At 36.7% G+C, this 22900-nt stretch overlaps 1 protein-coding gene across 1 annotated transcript in view; it reads right to left on the bottom strand.

The window, feature by feature from the left end:
• Positions 1 to 288: 288 nt before the first annotated feature.
• Positions 289 to 22900, bottom strand: part of RNF217 (ring finger protein 217) — a 47564-nt gene continuing 24952 nt past the window's right edge. The window contains exons 3-5 of the mRNA XM_029943305.1: positions 17576 to 17777; positions 11797 to 11868; positions 289 to 9933 (exon numbers count right to left, since the gene is read on the bottom strand). Coding sequence (XP_029799165.1) covers positions 9860 to 9933; positions 11797 to 11868; positions 17576 to 17777 — 348 coding nt within the window. The 3' untranslated portion in view covers positions 289 to 9859. The remainder of the gene's footprint in view (positions 9934 to 11796; positions 11869 to 17575; positions 17778 to 22900) is intronic.

Here is a 22900-nt window from a genome sequence, read left to right as displayed (position 1 = left end):
TACTGTGTGCCCGCAGCTACACGGTCTCATGCAGAATGCTCAGACTGACCTTCCGTTGTCTGTGAGCTTTCCTCAAAGCATGCCATAGGAGCACGACACATGCACTTTCCAAAAAGCATACCCATGAATTTCTGTCCATTCCTGTTTCTCTAGGCTTGGAATCTAGTGCAGAAATGACTTCAGTACATCTTCCCAAATTTACTTGTGTTTGTGTAATTTGGCGACTGTCCAATTTTACCTTTTAATTTCTTTAAATTCCAAATGTACTGAAATAAAGAGACGAGAGTCTTCTCTCTTAAACTTTTATTAGGCGCTGCTAGATGACGTGGCATGACGTATCATACACGTCATGCGAGTAAACAGCACTCCGCAGGAATCCACACAACCGCTCGCAGAGTGACAATAAAAATAGTTGATTCCCAATACAGTTTTCATCCACGTAGAGTGAGTGTCGTTATGTCCTTCTGTGAGATCTGATCTCATAATTAAGATTACGCTTCCATTCTAATACAACAAACCAAAACCAACAAAAAAGAAAGCCGAACCACAACAAAAGGCCATAGGGACATTACCAAAAGTCCAAAGTCAGACTCCAGAATATCACAAGGTATCCATCTTTTGAAAGATCTGCCCTACAGTTTGTGTGATCTGACACTTGGGTTGTTTTTAACCGCCAGCAGCGAGATTGAATTTGCTAACAAGGGGCCGTACACTGACACGTTTCCACTGAAAATTCTTGAGGTAATAGATTTTTAAATTTTACTGCTTAAAAAAAAAATCTGTTAATTTCCATGTCCTGTCCAGCAGGACACATCTGATGGCAGGAAGAGTCTTTTCCTCTTTTTTTCTTTGTCAAATCTGTACATGTATTTTCATATACAATCTGTGTCTTTGTCTTTTCCAAGCACATGATTTATTTTAATTATTTGTCATACATTCATCAGGAAAAGCTGAATTATATACTATGGTACATAAAGAATACAACAAAACCAGCTTTTTGTATAAAGCTAACACAAAGGCAAAGACCAGGAAGAGCAAAATAACATTATACAGAATATCTTGATATCAGTAAAGCCCACTGTGAATAATTTTATGTAAATAGCAAACATGCATGGAAATCGATTACAAATAACACATTGTCAAAGACAAGTTGTAGCAAACTGACCAAATTCCTGAAGTTCCATATTTACTTTTATTTTTAATGCTTTATGTAAAGTACTTTTTTTTCCCTAACTGGAGCTCTAAAGACCGACAGCCATTCCAACTTCCATTTAAAAATTTAATAATCAGCATTCTTCTTTGCACCTTAAAATTAATTTCAATAATAATGACTTTAAATTATGACATTTAATATCCTTTTTTTTTACACCTTAGCCTTAAAAGAAACACTGAATTTAAGAAAAGTATATTGTCTAACCTGCTGCTCTAGAGATAATACAGTGGGTTAAGGTAGCAAATGTAGCCTATTTCCACCACTAAAGATACACTTTGTCATCAGCACGTTAAATACAGGGACCAAGGAACACACACACAAAATATATGGCTCTTAGGTAAGAAATAAAGTCAAGTGAAAAAAATAAGGCACTAATAACATATATAAATGTTACATTCTCTCATCACACAAAGCACCATATGGACGGTTGAGGAAGTATACATTAGTGCCATTGGAAAATGGGAATAAACCCAGTTTTCCTGGCTTTTATTAACCAATTCCTTCCTTTCTTTTTAGTTATTAATGTCTAAACACTAAAATGGTAGGGGAAATTATATATTATACTAGAAGCACAATCCATGGAACCAACAGCATGAGACAATCATTTGGAAATAAGTTGATTGCTCTAGCAATGTAACAAATTAAGGTCTTGGATACTCCTTATTTCCCAACATTGTCATCTCAGTGGAATTCGTTGTTTTCCTTTCCAATTTTCTTTCAGGGATTTTTTAATATCATCTATTTTCTCATTTTATTTCTATTGCCTCTTTTTCAAAATATATCTAAAATAGTTACCTCCACATAGTTTTCTGATTAGCAAAGTTAATAATATGACTAATGAAATGTAGAAAAAGTTAAAAATAAAATCACATAAATATTTTCCAATATCACTGAAAAAGAAAGTCTCTTCTCAGCTAGGCTCATTTTACACATGAGAAATAGTATAATTTATGTTACTTGGAATTGGCTATGAATTTTACAGACAGCAAAAATCATATAATATAATGAAATGATGGACAAGATAAGGTACAGACCAGTGAGAGTCATTCATTTTAAAATTAAGAAATTCTCCTTTGCCATTGTTCATGAGAATATAATTAAAATGGGATATATTCTGATAATTCAGATAGGACATGAAAATTATTCCCTAGAACTGTCATTTCTGAATATATGGTAACAACAGATTAAATATTCAAATTATTTCTTGTTAGCATTTTGTACTTTGTGAAAAAAAAGAATGTGAATAATTTAATTGTCCCATAGTTTGTCAATAAGTATACATCTTTAAATATGTTTGTTTCATGAATGTAACATACTCAATTTTACAGTAGATACAAAACAACGATAACTCTTGTGGCTTCTTAATGTGCTAACATAACAACATTTGAATGCCACCATTTTTGTGTTCCTTCTATACAAAAGTATTTATCATCTCTCAGAATTACTACTTATTAATAGTTGTTTTCATAAGCAACAAGATTGTCAATTAATTTTTTACATTAAGAATCTGTAATAAATTGTTCTTGTCAAGGTAAATGGCAATGTATATATATAAACCAATTACTGTTCTAGGTGTCATAAGAAATATAAGGTTGGTCTCCTCTTTTCAATGACATATGAAGAATTTTAATTATGATGAAAATGATCAAATAACAAAACTAAGCTTTGCCCTATGGAACTGGAAGCAAAAGGGCTTTAGGAAAAGGGTGTACAGTCAGCTGATTAAAAACTCATGACACTTTATCTAGAATTTTCTTTATAAAGCATGCTAATTTTCTACAAACTAAAAGTATTCAAATATATTATATAAAATATTTAGAAGTATTTACTTGAAAGAAGCAGTAAAAGTATATTTTGAAAGAGAGGAAGTAACATTTCAATGACAAATATTATTTTTAAGAATTTGGCTGGATTACTGAGACTCTTTCCCACCCCAGGGCATGAGGTGAACACCTAACAACTTGGCAGAGAACAGATGACCAATGACACAGTTTGTCAGCTATAAGGAAAAATCTGAAATGACATTATTTCAGCAATTTCTGGGGCCCTTTAACACCCAAGTTTGACTCTCTCTTGGACTTTTTCATATCATATACTAAACCTACGCTAAATATATCTTGAGTGTTACTTATACCTAAACCATATCACTGAAAATGTTGAGCATTTGCAAATAACAAATGGTTTCTCTAGAAGGCTAGTATCAGTTATAGTCAATGTTATCTACTTTATAGTATCAAAATGTCTAATAATGTTCATAGAGTATGAATCCATCATCAGATCTTATATACAAATGCTATACTACATAAATCCAGCCCCAAGTCCAAGCTGTAGGACTTTTTGTCGACACAAAGACCCCAAACCAGACCTCTGGCCATTTTGGATGAATCATGAATGGCTTGGGGTCAGGTTGGATGAATATCCACACGTGATTTCTGTCCAGTTAATATGCAAACACAACACTGATTTTACAATATTCATGAAGCAATTTCTGAAGCTTGGCTTTAGAGTGTTATTAGGCTCTCTGATCCAACTGACATCTTCTTGTTCATTTTATTTCTTGTCAGAGAGGCTGGGCAGGGTTTCTTCAACTCCTATCAAGAAGAGGGTCAGTGTTCCAGGTTCTCCTCAGACATTTCAATTTACAAAGTAAGCCAAGGTAAATTATCTCACTACCAGAGCCAAATTATGGAGTCCTTCCAGTATTTGAATTTCATTTCATTAGTCAAAGGAGTTAATGATGAGACAGAATTTATCTCACAGTTGGCAAAGATGGATAAGGGACAGAAAAGGGAAAAAAGAACATAACAAGGAAATATAAAGAAAACAGGAGCTTGTTGAAAGATGTGAGCATCACTTCAAAAACAGGGAAGAAAATCATTTAATATTAGATAAGACAGAGTGACAAAAAGGGTAGATAAACTTGAAAACAAAAGTATTTTCTATGCCAATAAGTTTGTATAATCTAAGTGATGCAGAGTTGAATATAACTAATGACATTTCTTTTAGAAGCTAAAAGAAAGTGGCAAAAAAAGGGCAGTGGCAATATTTTGTGTATTAAAAAAATTTTTGCCTTTTAAGTCGTATTGTTATTCTCAAAAGTTACTATTTCAGCCAAAAATATGTATATATATGTGTATATACATATATACACACACATAGATATACATATATATATAGTTCATGAGACACATAATTACATACTTCTAAAATTGGCACTATATATGAAAATCTATAACATATATGATATATGAAGGCTTCAGCTAATGCTCTAAACAGACAATTACAAGTCTCACACTATGTGACTCTCTGCTTCTTGGATTTGGATAAAGTCTGCTAACAGACTACTCTCAGAACAGTGATGTGCAGCACAAGACCTACATCCCACAGCTGGCTACGAAACGAGTATTAGCCCTGTCCTCAAAACCAGAGTTACAAAGGAGTTCCACCTCATTTCTTCTTTAAAGGTCTGCATCACTGGTTTGCATTGAAAAGGTAGCATTTCACAATCCTAATACTTCCCAAATTTCGGAACTCTGATTTGTTCAGACCATGTATGTATGCTTCTCTAAAGTTATTTTACTTTAACTACATAATTATAGGTGTACATATTAAAAATGGGATTTTGTAACTTATTTTTCACAAAAGGAAGAAAAGATCATAATTAAAATATAAGAATTTAAAAATAATAATGCTCGAGCTGACTATGGGTGATAGTTTTCATTTACTATGTTCTCTTCAGTGGAATTTATTTTACAGATTTCACGAAAAATGAAAATGTAGTTAAAATGCTGTGGAAATTAACATTTTAAACAAACATCGCAGCTAGGTTATTAGGTGACATTTATTAATTACTTGCTATGTTTGAACTCCTGGCGCCAATTTTTAGAATTGCTATAATTCTAGAAACTTTTATTTTTTTACAGGTATGTTCTACTTGTTTCAAATTTTCAGCTCTGATTCCCACCCCCAAATTTAAAGAGGTGACATACATTTACTGACACTGTTATTCTACTGTCTCCATCAAAATATATGTAACCCTCTCTTTAATTCTGTCAAGTTACTTAAATGGCACACGTATTTTAAAGTGCATTATTGAACTTTAAGGCTATGTTTATAATTGACATTAACACAAAACAATAAGGCTGACCACAAGAAAAATTATTTTCAGTGGTTGGGATAGATTTCAGCTACAAACATGAAAAGATAAGCATGCAATCCAATGCGAAGACTCACATTAAGGCAGATGTGCAGCTTGCTAATAACATTAAAAAACAAAATGGCAGTTGGCATGATTTGTAAAAAAAAATTTTGTGCTTAATGAAGCATACCAATTAATCTTATTTAGGCCACTAGCTCTTTCTATAATTATAAATTTAACAGGCAGCATAAAATCTAGTATTAAAAACAACTGCAATGTTTAACAAGGGAGAAGCTGGACCGATGTCTTGGCAGATGCACTTTAACTAGACAAAGCTCAGGAAGGTATGCTGATGCCAGAGTGAGCTTTTCAGCTTTCCTGTTCTCCCCCTCTTTTGCGTGAAGGAGTGGAGAAAAATGAGACTGGATGAGATTACAGTGGTTTGATGGTGTTTTAGCGGAGCCAGAAGCCATGTATTTGGGTGGTAGGATTGATGATAAAGGCTCAGCTGGGGTCTTGGGACTCAAGAGATTGGGTGCATAGGACAGGCACCACAGAATCCTGAACCCACAGCAGAGAGAGAGAACAGGTTGTGATCTAATTGGGTTTAGTTATCTTTGATTGTTTTTGTGTCTGTCCGACTTTTAGGATAAATACCACCTATCAGAAAACCAAGGTGGTGGCCACAAGCTGTTGCTTGCACCAAAAGGTCTGACCCTTCTCCTCTTCTTAGCTCCACATACAAAAGGTTTTAGGAGACTTCTGGGATTCATTGTAAAATGGATGGTTCATGTTATCCCGAATTTATAAGCATTCTAACAAACTACTAAACCTTCATATAGTCAAATATATTTTTTTATGTATAATTGTGGTCATTCGTAATTGCCAACAAATTGGTTCCTATTTTTCACAATGGCATAATTAAGTTCCTTTGTGGTGCAACATGCAAGAACATGGATAGTGTTTTAAAAAATGTGATAAAGATGATCAGTTTACTTATTTCCTTTAAATATCTCCAATTTTAAAACCAGACAATCCAAATATCAATGTAGCTTTCTCACGTTATCTTACAGACGTGTTGTTGCATTTTTTTACTGGAATGAGATGGATTTTCCTTTATAATTTTTGGCCACATATTTATTTGTCTAATCAAGCAGGGGGAAACTTATCCTGCAAAAAGATGGTTTTCTTTAAAACTCATGCACTCCTACATAATCTTTCTTTTTCACCAAGAAAAAGATCTCAAATATAGTATCTCTATGATCTCATCCTCTGAAAACACATTAACATTTTATTAGAAATATCTTATAAAAACCAAACTTTAAAAGTCATGGAAATGTGTGCATTAAGTGATAAAAATATATGTAAACAATTTTCACTGATGTTTTGTAATAGAGAAGTAAAAACAATCTCAATGTCCATTTAATAGGGACTCATTAAGTATAGTCCCACGGTGGAATATGTAGTAATTTATAAAAGAATGAGGTAAATCTACTTAAACACTTATGAAAAGGTGTCTACCAATATATAATAAAATGAAAAATAGTCACAGAACATTAAGACTACTGTTCTATTTGTATAAAACTAATATACAAGGACATATACAAACACACTAGAATATTTGCAGAAAGTTTCTGAAAGGACACATATCAAAACATTAACAGTGGTCACCCCTAGAAAATGAGGGATGGGGTAGAGCAGATGAATTTATATTTTATAATTCTATATGGTTTGATTCTCTTAAAGGAGTATATATTATATTTACAATAAAAAATGACAAGCTTTGGATATAAAGCTATTTATTTCATGTGTTTTTCTAAGGTAGATTTTCGAATTTATCCCCAAAGTTATTATTATTGTTTTACTTTCAATGTTGGCACTAACATATAAATAACCCTTTTACTTTCTTCTCTCTTTGTAAGATCTTGATGATACTTAGTAAAAAAAAATTCACAAATTATTACATAAGTCACTATCAGGGAAAGCCCTAATATATACCAACTGTGAAAGAGAAAAATACATACATTAATTTAAAAAAATCTATGCAATAGAAAAATGAAAATCTTGTGCAACACTGTGTACAGTATCTCAAGCATTGATGAAAGAGCTTTCACTGATAACAGACACCACTGTGTAATTGGAAAATTGGAACATTTCTAAATAATACAAAAATATCTCCAAAAGATAAGTTATTCAAAGGAAGGAATAAAAATCCCTGAGTAGGCCAAAGACAAGAGATACAATAACCTAAGAAAATAGATTATCTAAGACCAGAGAGCATAGTATTTAGCCAGTTGGTACATATGTATGTGACAATTGTATTTTTATGCAGCTGTGGAAATATTATATATGTGTGTATGCATATTTAAATATATATATATATATACATACACAGATCATACATAAACATATTATCCACTACATTTAGAATTCATCACATTCACATATTGTCAAACTAACACCTAAGTCCAGAAAAAATGAATTTACAAAAATTCAGCACTTTTATGACAGAATTACATGGATGTAGGCTAGAAATTTTCATTCTCTTGTTTTAAGACTAGAGCACATAGAATAGGCACTCAAATATTTACTGGATGAATGGAAAAATGAATTTGTGAAACTAGAGCATCACTTTTTCTTGCACCATGTTATGCTTTAGAAATATGCCATTGTAGAATCACAAATGGTACACCCTCATCTAACTGAATGGAGACCAGTCCAGAAGCTTCAGGGTAGCTATTCTGAGTGTTACTCAGAAAGAATGGAAGCATGCTAGTTCATTATTCATGCAAGTACACTTCACTATCATGGACTTTGTAGGCCCAATAAAAATGATACATGTTCTTGTATTTGTTGGAGCCCAACAAGACCAACTATTCATGTTAATGCATGTTTGTAACAATTTGTAACAATTCAGATAAGGCTTCTGATGAATAAATGCTACATCTATGCAGGTAATCTAATTTTAAGGGTTTGGAGACAAGTGGAAACTTTAGGGTTCTTAAGGATCTTCCATTCTGCTGATGAACTTTATGATGAAAACAAAGAAGAACATTGTTTAGCTACATGCCTTTTTCTTATTTTTAAAGACTTCTCAGCTTGGTAAACCTTGCTGAAAATATTTTCTTCATTTTTTTTTTGTTTTGTTTTATTTCCTTGTCCAAAAGTTGTTTCTATTTTAGATAAACCCATAATCACAGAAAGTTGTGTTTTTAAATCACCCTATTCATAAGAAGACATCAGCACATTATTATGTATTTGAGCAGTAAACATAAGAAAACCCTTCAAAACTAGTAATTTTTTTTAGTGAAAATCTTGGGGACAAATAAGAAAGAGAGAGAGAGAATAAGAAAAGAGCTAAGAGGGTGGGGTTTTCAATACTATCACAACTTGACCTAAGACAGAATTCTCTGCAATTACAAATTGATTAAAAAATTAGCAGAACAATTTGTTTAAAGGTTTAGGCAGTTCTTTCTACAGCAAACTTGTTATTTAAATTAACTAATCCCCTCTGAAGGATTTGTTCATTTAGTAAAGCATCTATGCCAAAATATAAGAAATCTGAGGAGACTGAACGTTCTGGTCTTGAGAATTTCCTAAAAGCAGCCTATCAGTCTTGTAAGTTAAAGTTTGATGATCCTTGAGGTGACATTGCACAAGTTTCTGGTGTGTGTGCATGTGTGTGAGGTAAAGAGAGAGAGCAAGGACTAGAAAGGGTCACCGTCAAAGCAGCCTGTTGTTGACATTGACTTTAATTCAGTACATTACCAAAATATGCCCACAAAGGAACGATTATCTTTAAATATGTCTACGAAGATGTGGAAAAATAGTGTAGAGGCATGGAACTTGACAAGTACAAGGTTATTGGACCTAGTTTTAATACATACTTATTATACACACACAGTCACAGCCCTGCGCATATACACTTCAGCAACCCATGATTCTTCTCATTAATTTCATTTCATTCGTTCCCTTTTGGGCATTGAGATTTTTAACAATTATAGCATCTGAAGGATGAAGGAATTACATTGCTTGGGCCACAGATAAAAACAGGTACGTACGGCAGGCCTTTATCTTCTGAAAAGTGGCCTTGCTTATTGGTACAGGTGGAATGACTTCCACTATTCACACCAAGTCTCAGAAGAGGGCGGGGAAGGGGGGTCAGGTACAAAGACAGTCCAAACAGTGCTCGGAAGAGTCATGCTCAGAAAATTCTGAGGATACGCTTCTTAATTAAAATACTTTCTTCCAAGAACCAGTAAGAAGGTCAGAGTTATGATACAGAGATTTATAGTCTATGAAAGTGACCATTGTTTTTTAACAGCAGCAAACTGTGTAAGGAAAGGACAGGATACCGTGTAGGGGCCCGCCGGAGCCGGAGGCACTGCGGCCTGCAGAGAACCGCAGGGAGGCTGGACACAGTGTGTCAAGACGTGACTCTCAGACGGTGTGCCATTCTGTGTGGCTCCGCCCCAGACCGGCTTCATTACAGGAAATCATCCTGCATTTTACCAGTGCATTCCTGTCCGTGATCGTTTTCTCTGTTTTTTACAAAGGCAATAGATAGGAAATACAAATAAACCTGAGGGTAAAAAAAAAAAAAAAAAAAAAGAGATGAAAGCTAATTAGGAGGAAGGGTATTAAGTTTATATATTTGAAATTTTTCCATTTTCAATTTTTCATTTTGCAGTCATTTACAAAAAATCATTATTTAGCAATGCATGCAGATGAAAGCAGAGACGCCTATGCTATTAAATGTAATGACTTCTATAAGATTTCATTCTTTGTTATCTTTCAATAGTTCTCTCCCCCTTTGAACAACCTCTGTGACACCAGTTTGAATATGGAATCATGTTTTCTATCAAAATATTCAGTCTCAGGTTCATCTTCCTTACTATCCCTAGTCATATCATTTGCACACTGATATCACACTTCCGTTTCAGGCAGGATAGCGTATTACTCAAGAACATGGACTGTACAGCCAAAGGCCAGGTTGATTCCCAGTTCTACCACATAGGAGTTCCTAGTAAGTCTGATTTCCTCAATGTAAAATGCAAATAATAACTATCTACTTCATAAAGTCCTTCGTAAACTGTAAGAGCTTAAATTTTAGTTTCTTTAAAATTCTATCTGTCCTGTACATGTAAAGTACTTGCTAAATAGAACTTTACATATGAAAATTTATTTTGCTTAGGAAAAAAAAAAAAGAAATCCCATCTACTGTCTGGAAAGGCTATCAAAGAAGTCTTTATTTACAGTGTCTAATTTAGTTTTAATTTTTTTAAGGTTTATTCATTTTTCAGAGACAGAGAGAGACAGAGTATGGGAAGGAGGGGCAGAAGGAGAGGGAGACAGAATCTGAAGCAGGCTCCAGGCTCTGAGCTGTCAGCACAGAGTCAGATACAGGGCTCGAACTTCTAGATTGTGAAATCATGGCCTGAGCTCAAGTCAGACACTTAACTGACGCCCTTATAGTGTCTAATTTAAAATTCTGTAGGGCACCTGGGTGGCTCAGCCAGTTACATGTCTGACTTCAGCTCAGGTCATGATCACATGTCAGCTGTGCTGACAGCTCTGAGCCTGGAGCCTGCCTCAGAATCCTCTCTTTCTGCCCCTCCTGCACTCCTGCTCTTTCTCCCTCTCTCTCTCTCTCTCTCTCTCTCTCTCTCTCTCTCTCTCTCTCTTTAAAGTAAATAAATATTATTACTTTTTTTAATTCTCTAAAGCAATGCTTCTCAAAATGTGGTCCCTGCACTGGCAGCATCAGTATCACTGGGAACTGCTGAGAACTAGAAATCCACAGGTCCTGCCCCCATACCGAATCAGAGGCTGAGGGTAGAAACTGGCAACCTGTGTTTTCACTAGCCCTCGAAGTTATTCTAACACATGTTAGACTCTGAAAACGACCGCTTTAAAACACATATTTCCATCTACTTGTATGAATAAGACTATAAAAATCACTCATACATTTTCTATTTGTCACTGCTGAAGTAAATGTTGGGTATATGTTTATATACATATCGAAGGTATCTTTTTTACCCAGTGTAAAAAAGTGTTTACTAGAATAAACCAAACTTCCAAGGCTATACCAGAGCCCTTTTCCTTAATGCTTCAACCTAAACTCAGAATTGGAAAATCTGCGTTCTAGTCCATTGGACTCTTTCATTAAAATACTAGCTATATTAACTCTGGTATTAAAAGGGAATTAATAATGTTTTATAAGATACATGAATCAAAGTCTTTATAGACTCAAAAAATGTCACACAATTGCGTCCTCTATGAAACACACCCCTCTGAATCTATAAATCGTATGCTGACTGCCTGTCTAAAGCAAGCATGGAACAGGCATGGCTACTTAGTAACTGGCTCATATTATTATTACATCCACACTCCTCTCTGCAGCACTCAGAAAACTCTTATCTCAGATATGTTAAGTGTTTCTTACCGATTACAACTGCTATGGCCCCTAGTGCTAATCCCAAGACCAGGATTAGAGGTGCAACGAATAATTTTCCAGCTGGAAAACAAAAGGCAAAACCATTTAGAGTCTTAAAGCTAATTTATCAAACAATTTCAGCAATGCTTTTTAATGCCACAGTGTACATGGTTTTTTAAGAAGTTTCATTATAATGAAGGCAATATTATATTATATTATATAATATTATAATGAAGGCAAAAAGTTATTGGCTCACTGTATTCTATCAGGGCCATTCATCTTTGCATTTTTCCTTTCGATCTCTTTCATTTTCATTTTTCAAGATTCTGAAAGATTAACAAAGGAGTGACACATTCTGAGTTGGCAGGAGAAAATCTAATTCGCTCACACAACGGAGAAGTAGCAGGTGCTACAGAGGGCTTACCTCCAAGCCCACATCTGAAAACGTGATTTACTTACTTCCTGGGTCCAAAGAAAACTAATAGTATGAACACCTAACAGACTGAACTACAACGGGGATGTTTAAATACTGTTAGAGAAAACTACCAATGAGCATAAACTATATTGAAGGTTATTTAAACAAATCATTTTAATAAATTCAGAAAACCTTGATGGTTGCCAGAGGGGAGGGGGGAAGGGGAAGTGGAAGGTGGGTGAAGGGGAGAGGGCAATACAGGCCTCCGTTATGGGATAAATTAAGTCACCGGAATAAAAGGCACAGCACAGGGGATACCGTCAATGGCACTGTAGTAGTGGATGGTACATTGGAAGAAAGCACAGCATATGGTACAGAGAAGCTGAATCACTAGGTCACACATCTGAAACTAATGTAACACTGTATGCCAACTATAGTAAAAAAATTTAAAGAAATAAATTGGAGGGTCTGCATTGGTCTCATGGAAAAAACAAAATAAAATGTGAGAAAAAAAAAGAGGAAGCACCTATAAGAAGGCTAAACCTGGTCAGGCTGCCAAACGCAGGCATCAACCAGCCCTGTTTTTCTAAATAAATACCTGAGCAGTGCTTCTAATAAGTGCTCGTAAACAGGGCACAGAGTGCACAGTCAGAATTCCACTAACTTTGAAAGGCACACAAAAAAGAGGCTAGTAGTTCATATTTTGTTGTTCTACAGTAACCTTGATCTTAGGGCGTGTGACATAGCAGTGCAGCCGCACGATTCAAACACGACAAGAAACGAGGAAGGAACGGAGGCATTTGGCCATGTATGAATAAACCAGCAACGCTACAAATTAAGGACAGCAACTTGAAATCACCAAGTACATAAAAAAATAGAACACAATGCAGCCATTTGTTGGAAGTTTATCAGGACGATATTAACTTTTTTATGCATAAAGAATGCTCCTTGAAGCCACGACCAGACAGAAAATACAGTGTTTAATGTCCAATTTAAAAAGATTACAATATGACTGACACAACATTTAACCTGGGGTTTGACTGCTGTTTTTCACCAATGACAGAATCCAATTAAGTAATATGAAATCTCATTGAACATTTTTCACATTCTTAAAGCTACGCTGAAGAGTTTTGAATATATTGGCCTGCATATTTTATTTTATTTTTAAAGGAATTTTTAAATTTTATTTTTATTTATTTTGAGAGAGAGAGGGAGGGGGAGGGGCAGAGAGAGAACGAGACAGAATCCCAAGCAGGCCCTCAGCTGTTAGCGCAGAGCCCTATGTGGGGATCGTCATGACCTGAGCTGAAGTCAAGAATTGGACACTTAACCAACTGAGCCATCCAGGCGCCCCTGGCCTGCATATTTTAGAAAAATCTTTTTTTCCCTGTACCCATAGCTCAGTATATCCATTCGAATTTCCTTTTAAAATAATTAACATATTTTCATAATAACAATGAAACATGATTGCAAAGTAACAGCACTGATTTTTTCCCCAAACATCACTGAACTCCAAGAACAAATGTGCTCTTTGTCTGAAAAGTAATAAACTAATTTCTATCATGCAGTCAATGTTCAATACATGTTTAATTTTACTTTTGAGGAATTAAGCACGTATACTCTCATTCCTAGATTATTAACAATTCATTTAAAATACATCTTCGGGGCACCTGGGTGGCTCAGTCCGCTGAGTGTCCGACACTTGGTTTTGGTTCAGGCCATGATTTCATGGTTTCGTGGGTCTGGGCTCCACTCTCTTCTTTCTCTGCCCATCCCCCCCCCGCCCCCGCCTTGTGCTGTCTCTCTCTCTCCCAAAATAAAATAAACTTAAAAAATTAAAAAAATACATGCTCAATAGCTGAAATAATATTCTATTATATCAAAATATCATGACTTATTTAAATATTTGTGTACTTAGGGGCACCTTGGTGGTTCAGTCGGTTAAGAGTCAGACTCTTGATTTCAGTTCAGGTCATGATCTCAGTGTCCTGAGATCAAGGTCATGTCAGGCTCCACGCTGAGTGTGAAGCAGATTTAGGATCTCTGTCCCTCTTTCTCTCTCCCTCCCTGGACCATGTGCTCTCTCTCTCTCTCTCTCTCTCTCTCTCTCCAAGAAAAATTGTGTACTTAATTTTTGTTCCTTTTTGTTATTTTAAAATATACCTGCAAATAAACCACCGTCAGCCTAGATTTACCATATTTTAAAATATCCTTCACATTTCTCTGCAAAAGAATTGCACAGAATTTCTAGTTCGTTCCGTAGAATATGAAAGTCCAGCACTGAGGGGCGCTCGTGTGGTTCAGTCACTTAGGCACCTGGCTCCTGATTTCAGCTTAGGTCATGATCTTGCAGTTTGTGGGGTTGAGCCCTGCATTGGCACAACAGTGTGGAGCCTGCTTGGGATTCTCTTCCTCTGCCCCTCCCCAGCATACTCACATGTGCTCTGTCTCTCTCTTTCTTAAAATTAAAAAAAGAAGAAAATAAAGTCCAGCATTGAGTATTAACAAAAAGCCCTGCTAATCCATACTTAAAAAAAATCTCTTTAATTTACATTTTTTCTGACTACTAACAGAATTGGGACTTTTTTTTTTGAGAGAGAGTGCGAGAGAGCGAGAGCGAGCATATGAGTGTGGGAGGGGCAGAAAGAGGGGGGAGACACAGAATCTGAAGACAGGCTCCAGGCTCTGAGTTGTCAGCACAGAGCCTGATGCGGGGCTGGAACTCATGAACTGCGAGATCATGACCTGAGCCAAAGTCAGACACTTAACTGAACCACTCAAGCATTGGATATTTTTAAAACTGTTTATTGGCTACTTGCATTTCCTCAATTCTGGTTCCAGACTTCATCTTTTCATAAAAATCTGGGTACTTATTTTTGGAGGAGGTTCTATTGTTTTTGTTCATATAAATTATTTGCCATCTAGAAACCAGTTAAAGACCTATATTTTGTTTACTATTATATACTTTAATTTAATACTTTGGGTATTCGTGTGTAACGACAGGAGAATTAAGTATATTCTCTCAGTCACTTTCATTCGCCACACCACTCACTGAGTCAGCTGCCTTCTCCCCAGCAGGGAGATGCCCCCTGGCAGAGGCTGCTCACATCATCCTCACATCCCGTTCTCCCTTATTCTTTAGGAGCAGAACTTCTGATCCCCGGCTGGACACGTGGTCACGTGGAATGCAAACCATGTTGCCCATCTCCAGCTGTGAGGGAAGAGCAGGCCCTTTCTCTGCCTCTGTCCAAGGACGTCTGGAGGCTGCAGTCCCACACTGAGGAAGCAGACTGGATTACCTCCCACAAAGACAAAACATTGGAGGCGTTTGCTACACTCCATCTTCTCTGTCACATGGCAGGGAGAAGCTAGGTTTGTGACTTACAGAGCAATTCATTTTGCAGCCTTTCGTGCGTCTGGGAGAGGTGTGGACCACCTCCTCTGGAGTTAGTCCAAGAACACGGAGAGGCAGCTGTCCTGGATGTGGGAAAACAGGTGTGGGAGGGAGAGCTTATCTGAAAACCAGTGGCTCCCTACTACATCAGGTCTGTCTGGACACACATGTACGCACACACACACACACACAGCAGAAAACAGGCCAAAAAGAAAACCATTTACAGAAAGCTGACCATGAATTAAAAAAAATTTTTAATGTTATTTATTTTTGAGAGAGAGAGACAGAGAACACGAGCAGGGAAAGGGCAGAAAGAGAGGGAGACCCAGAATCCAAAGCAGGCTCCAGGCTCTGTCTGAGCTGTCAGCACAGAGTCCGACACAAGGCTCAAACTCGAGAATGGTGAGATCATGCCCTGAGCTGAAGTTAGCCACTCAACCAAATAAGCCACCTAGGAGTCCCTGAATTTTTAAAATAAAAATGGAATAGACTTTACAGAGAAAGTATTTCTCTGCTGATAATGTTCATTGGTTGTATATTTTCTAGGCTGTTAAGTAACTCAATACTATTTTATGACACGAGAAGAGGATTCTAGTGGCTTCTAGGTAAATAATGACAGAACCCAAGGAGAATGCATCCAAAATATTATTGTACAAATAGGGCAAGAAATAACTCCCCTTATTTAAGAATGACTAAAAGAAATAACAAAAAGGAAAAAAAATGATGGTCAAATAAAAGATTATTTAAAGTTAAAAAAAGGAAGGGGGCACCTGGGGGCTCAGTTGGTTAAGCGTCTGACTTCAGCTCATGATCTCACAGTCTGTGGGTTCGAGTGCTGACAGCTCAGCGCCTGGAGCCTGCTTCGGATTCTGCCTCTCCCTCCCTCTCTGCCCCTCCCTGCTCACACTCTGTCTCTCAAAAATGAATAAATGTTAAAAAAATAAAAATAAAATAAAAGATAAAAAGGAAGGAAACATCTTACCACAAAGTGTCACTGAAGTAGGAAAGAAAAGAACAAGTAATACAGAAAATGCAAGGATTTTGTGGTTTTGGAGTTGCTCTCTGTATATACACCCTTACAAATAGGTTACAGCTCAAAACTTAATTTGCAATTTGGTATGCTCATGGTAATACTGTTATAAATAGAGCTTAGATTCCCTAGCTAGCCTTCCAAAATACTGGAGTTTGGGGTAATAAAAAGAGAGGAAGCCTCACAGTGGATATATTCCAGAGAGGTAGTGAGCTATTGGAAGCAATAAGAGGCCAGAAGAACACCGTATCACACAAGGTTGGCCGTTGGCGGCATCAGGCTAGAGTGGGCATCTGTGTTTATGTCTGCGTATTTGTGTATGAGATCGTGTGTTGCTGAGGACAAAGAGGGGGTAAATCCAAAACAAAACAAAACAAAACAATATTGCATTTGGATTTTTAAACTTGGGTTTGCATGCAATGAGGACACTTGACACTCATTTCATTAACTGTTAGCTATTAATACAATAGGAAATACATACAGTGACATCAACCATACAGAAACAATAAAACTCCAGTACGGGGCTTTGAAACATAGGATTTTAAAAATTGTGTTACACGTCCTCCACGAACGAATAGAGGATATGTGTAAGATCTGTTGCTAGGTACTGTCAATAGAAACACGAATGTGACATTGTCCCTCTCATCAAGTGGCTTACGATAAGGCTTCAGAAATGAAAAGACTAATGACTTCACATTTCTGCAGTGTAATTAATAATTTGTTTTCCAAACAAAATGTGTTTGCTCATATAAATTGTGCCCTGCTAATGAATTTAAATTTCCATTCTAAACTCAAAAACAGAGAAAATCTCTTCCTCCTGTTTTTGGGTGAAGTCCCCACTAGAACATCTGACAGGTGCTCAGAATTATCATGGCTATTATGTCTCTGGGTTCTCTTATTGCTGCTTACTTCCTAGAACGCATCCCTACAAATCATGTTGGACACTCACCACAGACCGACCCTCGCACTAATCTCCTTAGATGAGGTCTCTCTGGGAGGTAGCGATATTTGCATCCAAATATACTGAGGTTTGAAGTGTGGTCTCCAAAGAACCGGAGCTGGCGGTATCTTTCCCCACATCGATAACAAAAATTAGTGTTACATTGTGAGCAGGTCATATGGTCACATCCTTCAGTTCTCTGGATGTGGATCTGTATCAACAAAGGAAAAGTCATTACAATTTTTTGACGGTAAAATATGGCAAATGTTATTGAATGACACAAGTTTCACCAAAATAAAAGCCTTATGCAGAATTGTTGAGGCAGTCAGTTTACTTATAATCATACTCTCCAAGACTGTATTTGTATCAAATATTTTAACATGTATAAATTTCAACTAGATTTCAGGTATTCAAGCTGTTGGCTTATTTTGACCAACATATAAACACACACATCCCCCCAAATCTTACTTATTTTTCTATACATACATCTAATTCAATGGCTAGGAGTCAGTTTAAAATGCTGTGAAAGTATATTTTATTGGTGTTATGATCAGTAAGAATGAGGTGATTAGAGGAATAAGAAGAGATAAAGAATACTCCTTAAAAGAAAGGATTATGTAGAAATTTGCGTGCATAAATATCAAGGAACAGACACCTTTTTTTTTTTAAGATACCATTTTTAAGGAATCTCTGTACCCAACACAGGACTTCTACCCACAACCCCGAGATCAAAAGTCACATGCACTATCAACTGAGCCAGCCAGACGCTCTAAGCCCCTTTCTTTGAGGAAGGAAATGATAGCAGCTGTAAGCGTATTCACAATACCATTTCAGTTTCCAACTCTAATGTCCTTTGCAAGTACCTTTACAGGAATGTTTATACAACGCCATCTGCAAAACTAAGCATCTTCCTCTGTTGTTGCAGTCAAGTTATATGTAAATACAGCTTAACCCCTAATGTAACAGTGTGGAGTCACTGTCTGAAACAGAGGCCAGGTTACAACAAAGATACTATTCCTTGAGATAGAATTCCATACTTGGCTCAGAATCCTTATGGACACTGCATATAAATTGGAGCCATCTTTGATTCAAGTATATACACCCTTTGTTAGGTGAATAGCTATGAAAAAGAACTTAACATTACTTCATAAAAAAAAGAAAAAGATTTGGTTACACAGTCCAACTCTTATGTGATTAAAGCAGGATCATCAGAAAGTCTTTCCATTTCACTATAGAGTAGGCATTTACTACATTCAAGTTGCATTCCACTTGTTCTCATTTATTTATATTATTTATATTTACATATGCGTTCTTTGCTTAGAAAATTTACTTAAAATGCCTACAATACCATTTTGATGACTGTAAATTTCTATCCATGTCTTTGCTTTGGAACGGTTGTGTCAGTGAGCATTGTAATGCCACTGGGAACTTCACAATCAATGCGAGTCAAACCCACCATTGGCCGCCTGACTTTTCAGTGAAGCTGTGGCCGCAGTCCACAACTCTACACATTTTTTTAAAAGTTTGTATTTATTTATTTATTTTGACAGAGACAGAGAGAGGGCAGGGGAAGAGCAGAGATAAAGGGAGACAGAATCCCAAGCAAGCTCCACGCTGGCAGTATAGAACCCGATGCTGGGCTCAGACCCACGGATCGTAAGATCATGATCTGAACTGAAACCAAGAGTCAGCTGCACTCTGAGCCACCCAGGTCCCAGGTGCCCTTACACATGAGCCCTTAAGCTCATAACCTTGAGAACAAGAGTTGAATCCTGTACGGACTGAGCCAGCCAGGTCTCCCAACTTTACACATTTCATTTGAAATCCTCCTCTTTCCTTGACACACAAGGTAGTCCCCTGAACTTCTGCAGTAGTGCCATTATATTTATATTTTTCAAAAACTTCTCAATGATTACAGAAATGAGAAGAAACCATCCAGGCAAAAGGGAAGATATTTAATGTGAAAAGAGAAATTAGGAAGTTGGGAGACAGGGGTGCCGGGGTGTTTGAGTCAGCTAAGTGTCCAATTCTTGATTTTGGCTCAGGTCATGACCCTAGGGTCATGGGATCATACACTGAGCGTGGACCCTGCTTGGGATTCTTTATTCTCTTCCTTTCTCCCACCCCAGCTTGTGCACACGCTCTCTCTCTCTAAAATAATTTTTTTAAAGGGAAATTTTGGAGATAGAAATTTACAAAATATAATCTTATAGTTTTTAAAACAAAAATTTGGGGGGCACCTGGGTGGGTCAGTTAAGTGTCTGACTTCAGCTCAGATCACGATCTCGCGGTTTGTGCGTTTGAACCCTGCACTGGGCTCTGTGCTGACAGCTGAGGGCCTGGATCCTGTTTCGAATTCTGTGTGTGTGTCTCTCTCTGTTCCTCTCCCCTCGTACTCTGTGTCTCTGTCTCTCTCTCAAAAATAAAAAATAATTAAAAGGAAAGAAAAATTTTGAGGTTTCTCAACTTGCTAACTCCAAATGATATGCAGTTTTATTGATTTCAGTTCTTTGATTAAATAACTAAAACTTGAACTTCAATTTAAAAGAACAATAGGAAATTTTAGAAGGACTTCTGGTGCTTTTAAAATAACAATAGATAGAAATCAGAGTCATGGTGAAAGTTTCATGTGAGCAATACCCATATATGTGAAGACATCCTCTATCCATCTGTCCATTCATCCATCTACCTACCTACCTACCTACCTACCTACCATCTGTCATCCACCTACCTGCCTTTCTACCTGCTGGAGAGTCATAGGTGATGATGAGCATTTGGAAGAAGTAATAACTACATGGAGGGCAGCATCTTACAGGTAGCAAAATGACTAGTCCACAGCAGGTACTTAACATGAGAACTGAATGAACGAAGAAAGAAACATGTGCTCAGTGGCTGGTAAGACCCTACTGAAAATCACTAGGCTAGGGATGCCCGGGTGGCTCGGTCAGCATCTGACACTTGGTTTTGGCTCAGGTCATGATCTCGTGGTTTCATGAGTTTGAGCCCATCAGGCTCTACACTGGCAGTGTGGAGCCTACTTGAGATTCTCTCTCTTCCTCTCTCTCTCTCCCTCTCCTCCACTCACGCTCTGTCTCTCTCAAAATAAATAAACTTAAAAAAATCATTAGCCTGATTATAGGTTAAATGTCCATTACCTCCCAGTGGCTGATCCTTGGGAGGTAAAACAGCTCATAGGGAAGTTGAAAAAACCTGGGCTTTGACCTCAAGAAGCCCTGTGTTTGAATTCTGGCTCCACAAACTTTGTAAAAAGAGGTTACTTCTTGCTTCAATTTAGATATTACTTACATGAGAATAAAAATGTGATTATATATATATGTATATATATGTGTATTTATATATATATGTATATATATGTGTATTTATATATATATATATATATAGTGCCTAACCCATTGGTACATATTGAGTCAGATCAATAATATTGATTCCATCTATCCCTTCTCCTTTACCCACCTAAAAATGTGAGAAATCAAATATCTGATCAATGTAACTGCACAGCTCCTGACTGCCAGGTGGTCCCCTTTCTTATATTTTCATGTATGTGATTCTTAGCTTAATGCTAAACTAGAGAGTACCTTCCTAGATAGGCAAGGGCTAGCTTGTGGTCAAGTACATATGAGCGTTTCTGGGCAAGAGTTACTAAAGAATCAGAAGAATTTGTTATTGGTCAATAGAAGCAAAACTTGCTTTTCTTATTGGCCACTTCATCTTTTTAAATTATATGAATTCTCTTTTCTTTTAGCCAACAGTTGAGTCACAGTGATTCTAGATTTTGTGCGACCTAAACGTTATCTAATTTGAAGGGCCCTCTTAAAGGAGAAGAATGTAAATTAAAAATATAGATGACCCTTGAACAATGTAACGATTAGGGGCACTGACCTCCCTGCAGTAAAAAATCTGCCTATAACTTTTGACTCCCCCAGATTTAACTACTAATACTGTACTGTTGACCAGAAGCCTTATCAATAACATAAAATAGCTGATTAATACATTTTTTATGTTATATGTATTAGATACTGTATGCTTACAATAAAGTAAGCTACAGAGAAGCAAAGATTATTAAGAAAGTCAAAAGGAAGAGAAAATATGTTTACGGTGAATCTGCACGGTTCAAATCTATCTTGTTCAAGAGCCCACTGTACAAATTAGCTACAAGCCTAAGAAGGGGTTTGTATGGATGAGGGTCTCTGAGGCTTCTTTAGCTTCCTGATAATTTTTCCCCAAGTCCATGCTTCCCCTTTGCTGGGCTTGTTTCTGTGAATGATTCTGAATAACAATTCCTGTGACCACAGCCATTTAATAGTAGATGGCATGAAGAAATAATATAGGCCTCTGTGGACCCTCAAACTATTCCTGATTCTTCTTTCAAGCACCTGAGCACTAGGAAAAAACATGTTCAGAGACAACTGCTGAGCACCCAAAATGGGGGTAGGGTATTTCATTGTATCCTTGACTTTTTGACTGTATTATTGTATTTGATCTGTAAGTGGAGCTAATAAGCTTAACAAATTTCCTGGTCACAGAGCAAAGTGTTGTATGTGACCTCTAAAGAAAAAAGGACCAATATTTGTTCAGAGCCCATTATGTGCCGGGCATTGAACACAGATTAGCACCGTTAAGCCTCATAACCGTACAACGAGACCGGCATTCTTATTCATAACTTGAGCTCAGAAATGTAGTCTGCTTGAGTGAATGGAGAAAGGATTTTGATTCATGTCTGTTTCTTTATTATGCTCAGCAGCCTCTTATTATAAACTTACAGATAAAACCTGAGGGTCAACAGTATCCTTTGCAAAGTGACAGTACAATCTTTGTGCTAGTCAAACAAACATGTCTGATCTCACACACAAGGTCTATCTTGAGTCTTGCTGCTTGCTTTAGCTGCTCTTTGGAACAATTTACATTCTTTCTGTAACACAATCTCAAAAATATTTCTGACATGAAACGTACTAATAAGTGAAACTTGTCACTGACAGTCCATTTGGCTCCAAATCTCACATACAATTGTCACTGTCATTTTATATTTGCTTTTAACACTGCTTCATTGGGTTCTAAAAATCTTTCTGTGGCATATTTATTATTTCATTAAAAAACAAAGACTGTAATTTCTAGTCTCTTTTAACAGTCTTTCCTTCTTTATCTTTTTTAAGATTTTATTTTTTAAAAATCTCTATACCCAATATGGGCTTCTAATTTCTAGCCCCAAGATCAAGAGTTGCATGCTGTGCCTACTGAGCCACACAGGCGCCCCTCTCCTTATTTCTAATATAGTATTCTGAACACAGCAGACAATTAAAATATTGTTAGCCCAAT

The sequence above is a fragment of the Suricata suricatta genome, chromosome 7 (genome assembly GCF_006229205.1).
Source record: "Suricata suricatta isolate VVHF042 chromosome 7, meerkat_22Aug2017_6uvM2_HiC, whole genome shotgun sequence".
NCBI classification, from domain to species: domain Eukaryota; kingdom Metazoa; phylum Chordata; class Mammalia; order Carnivora; family Herpestidae; genus Suricata; species Suricata suricatta.
This window is presented reverse-complemented; position numbering and strand designations above follow the sequence as displayed.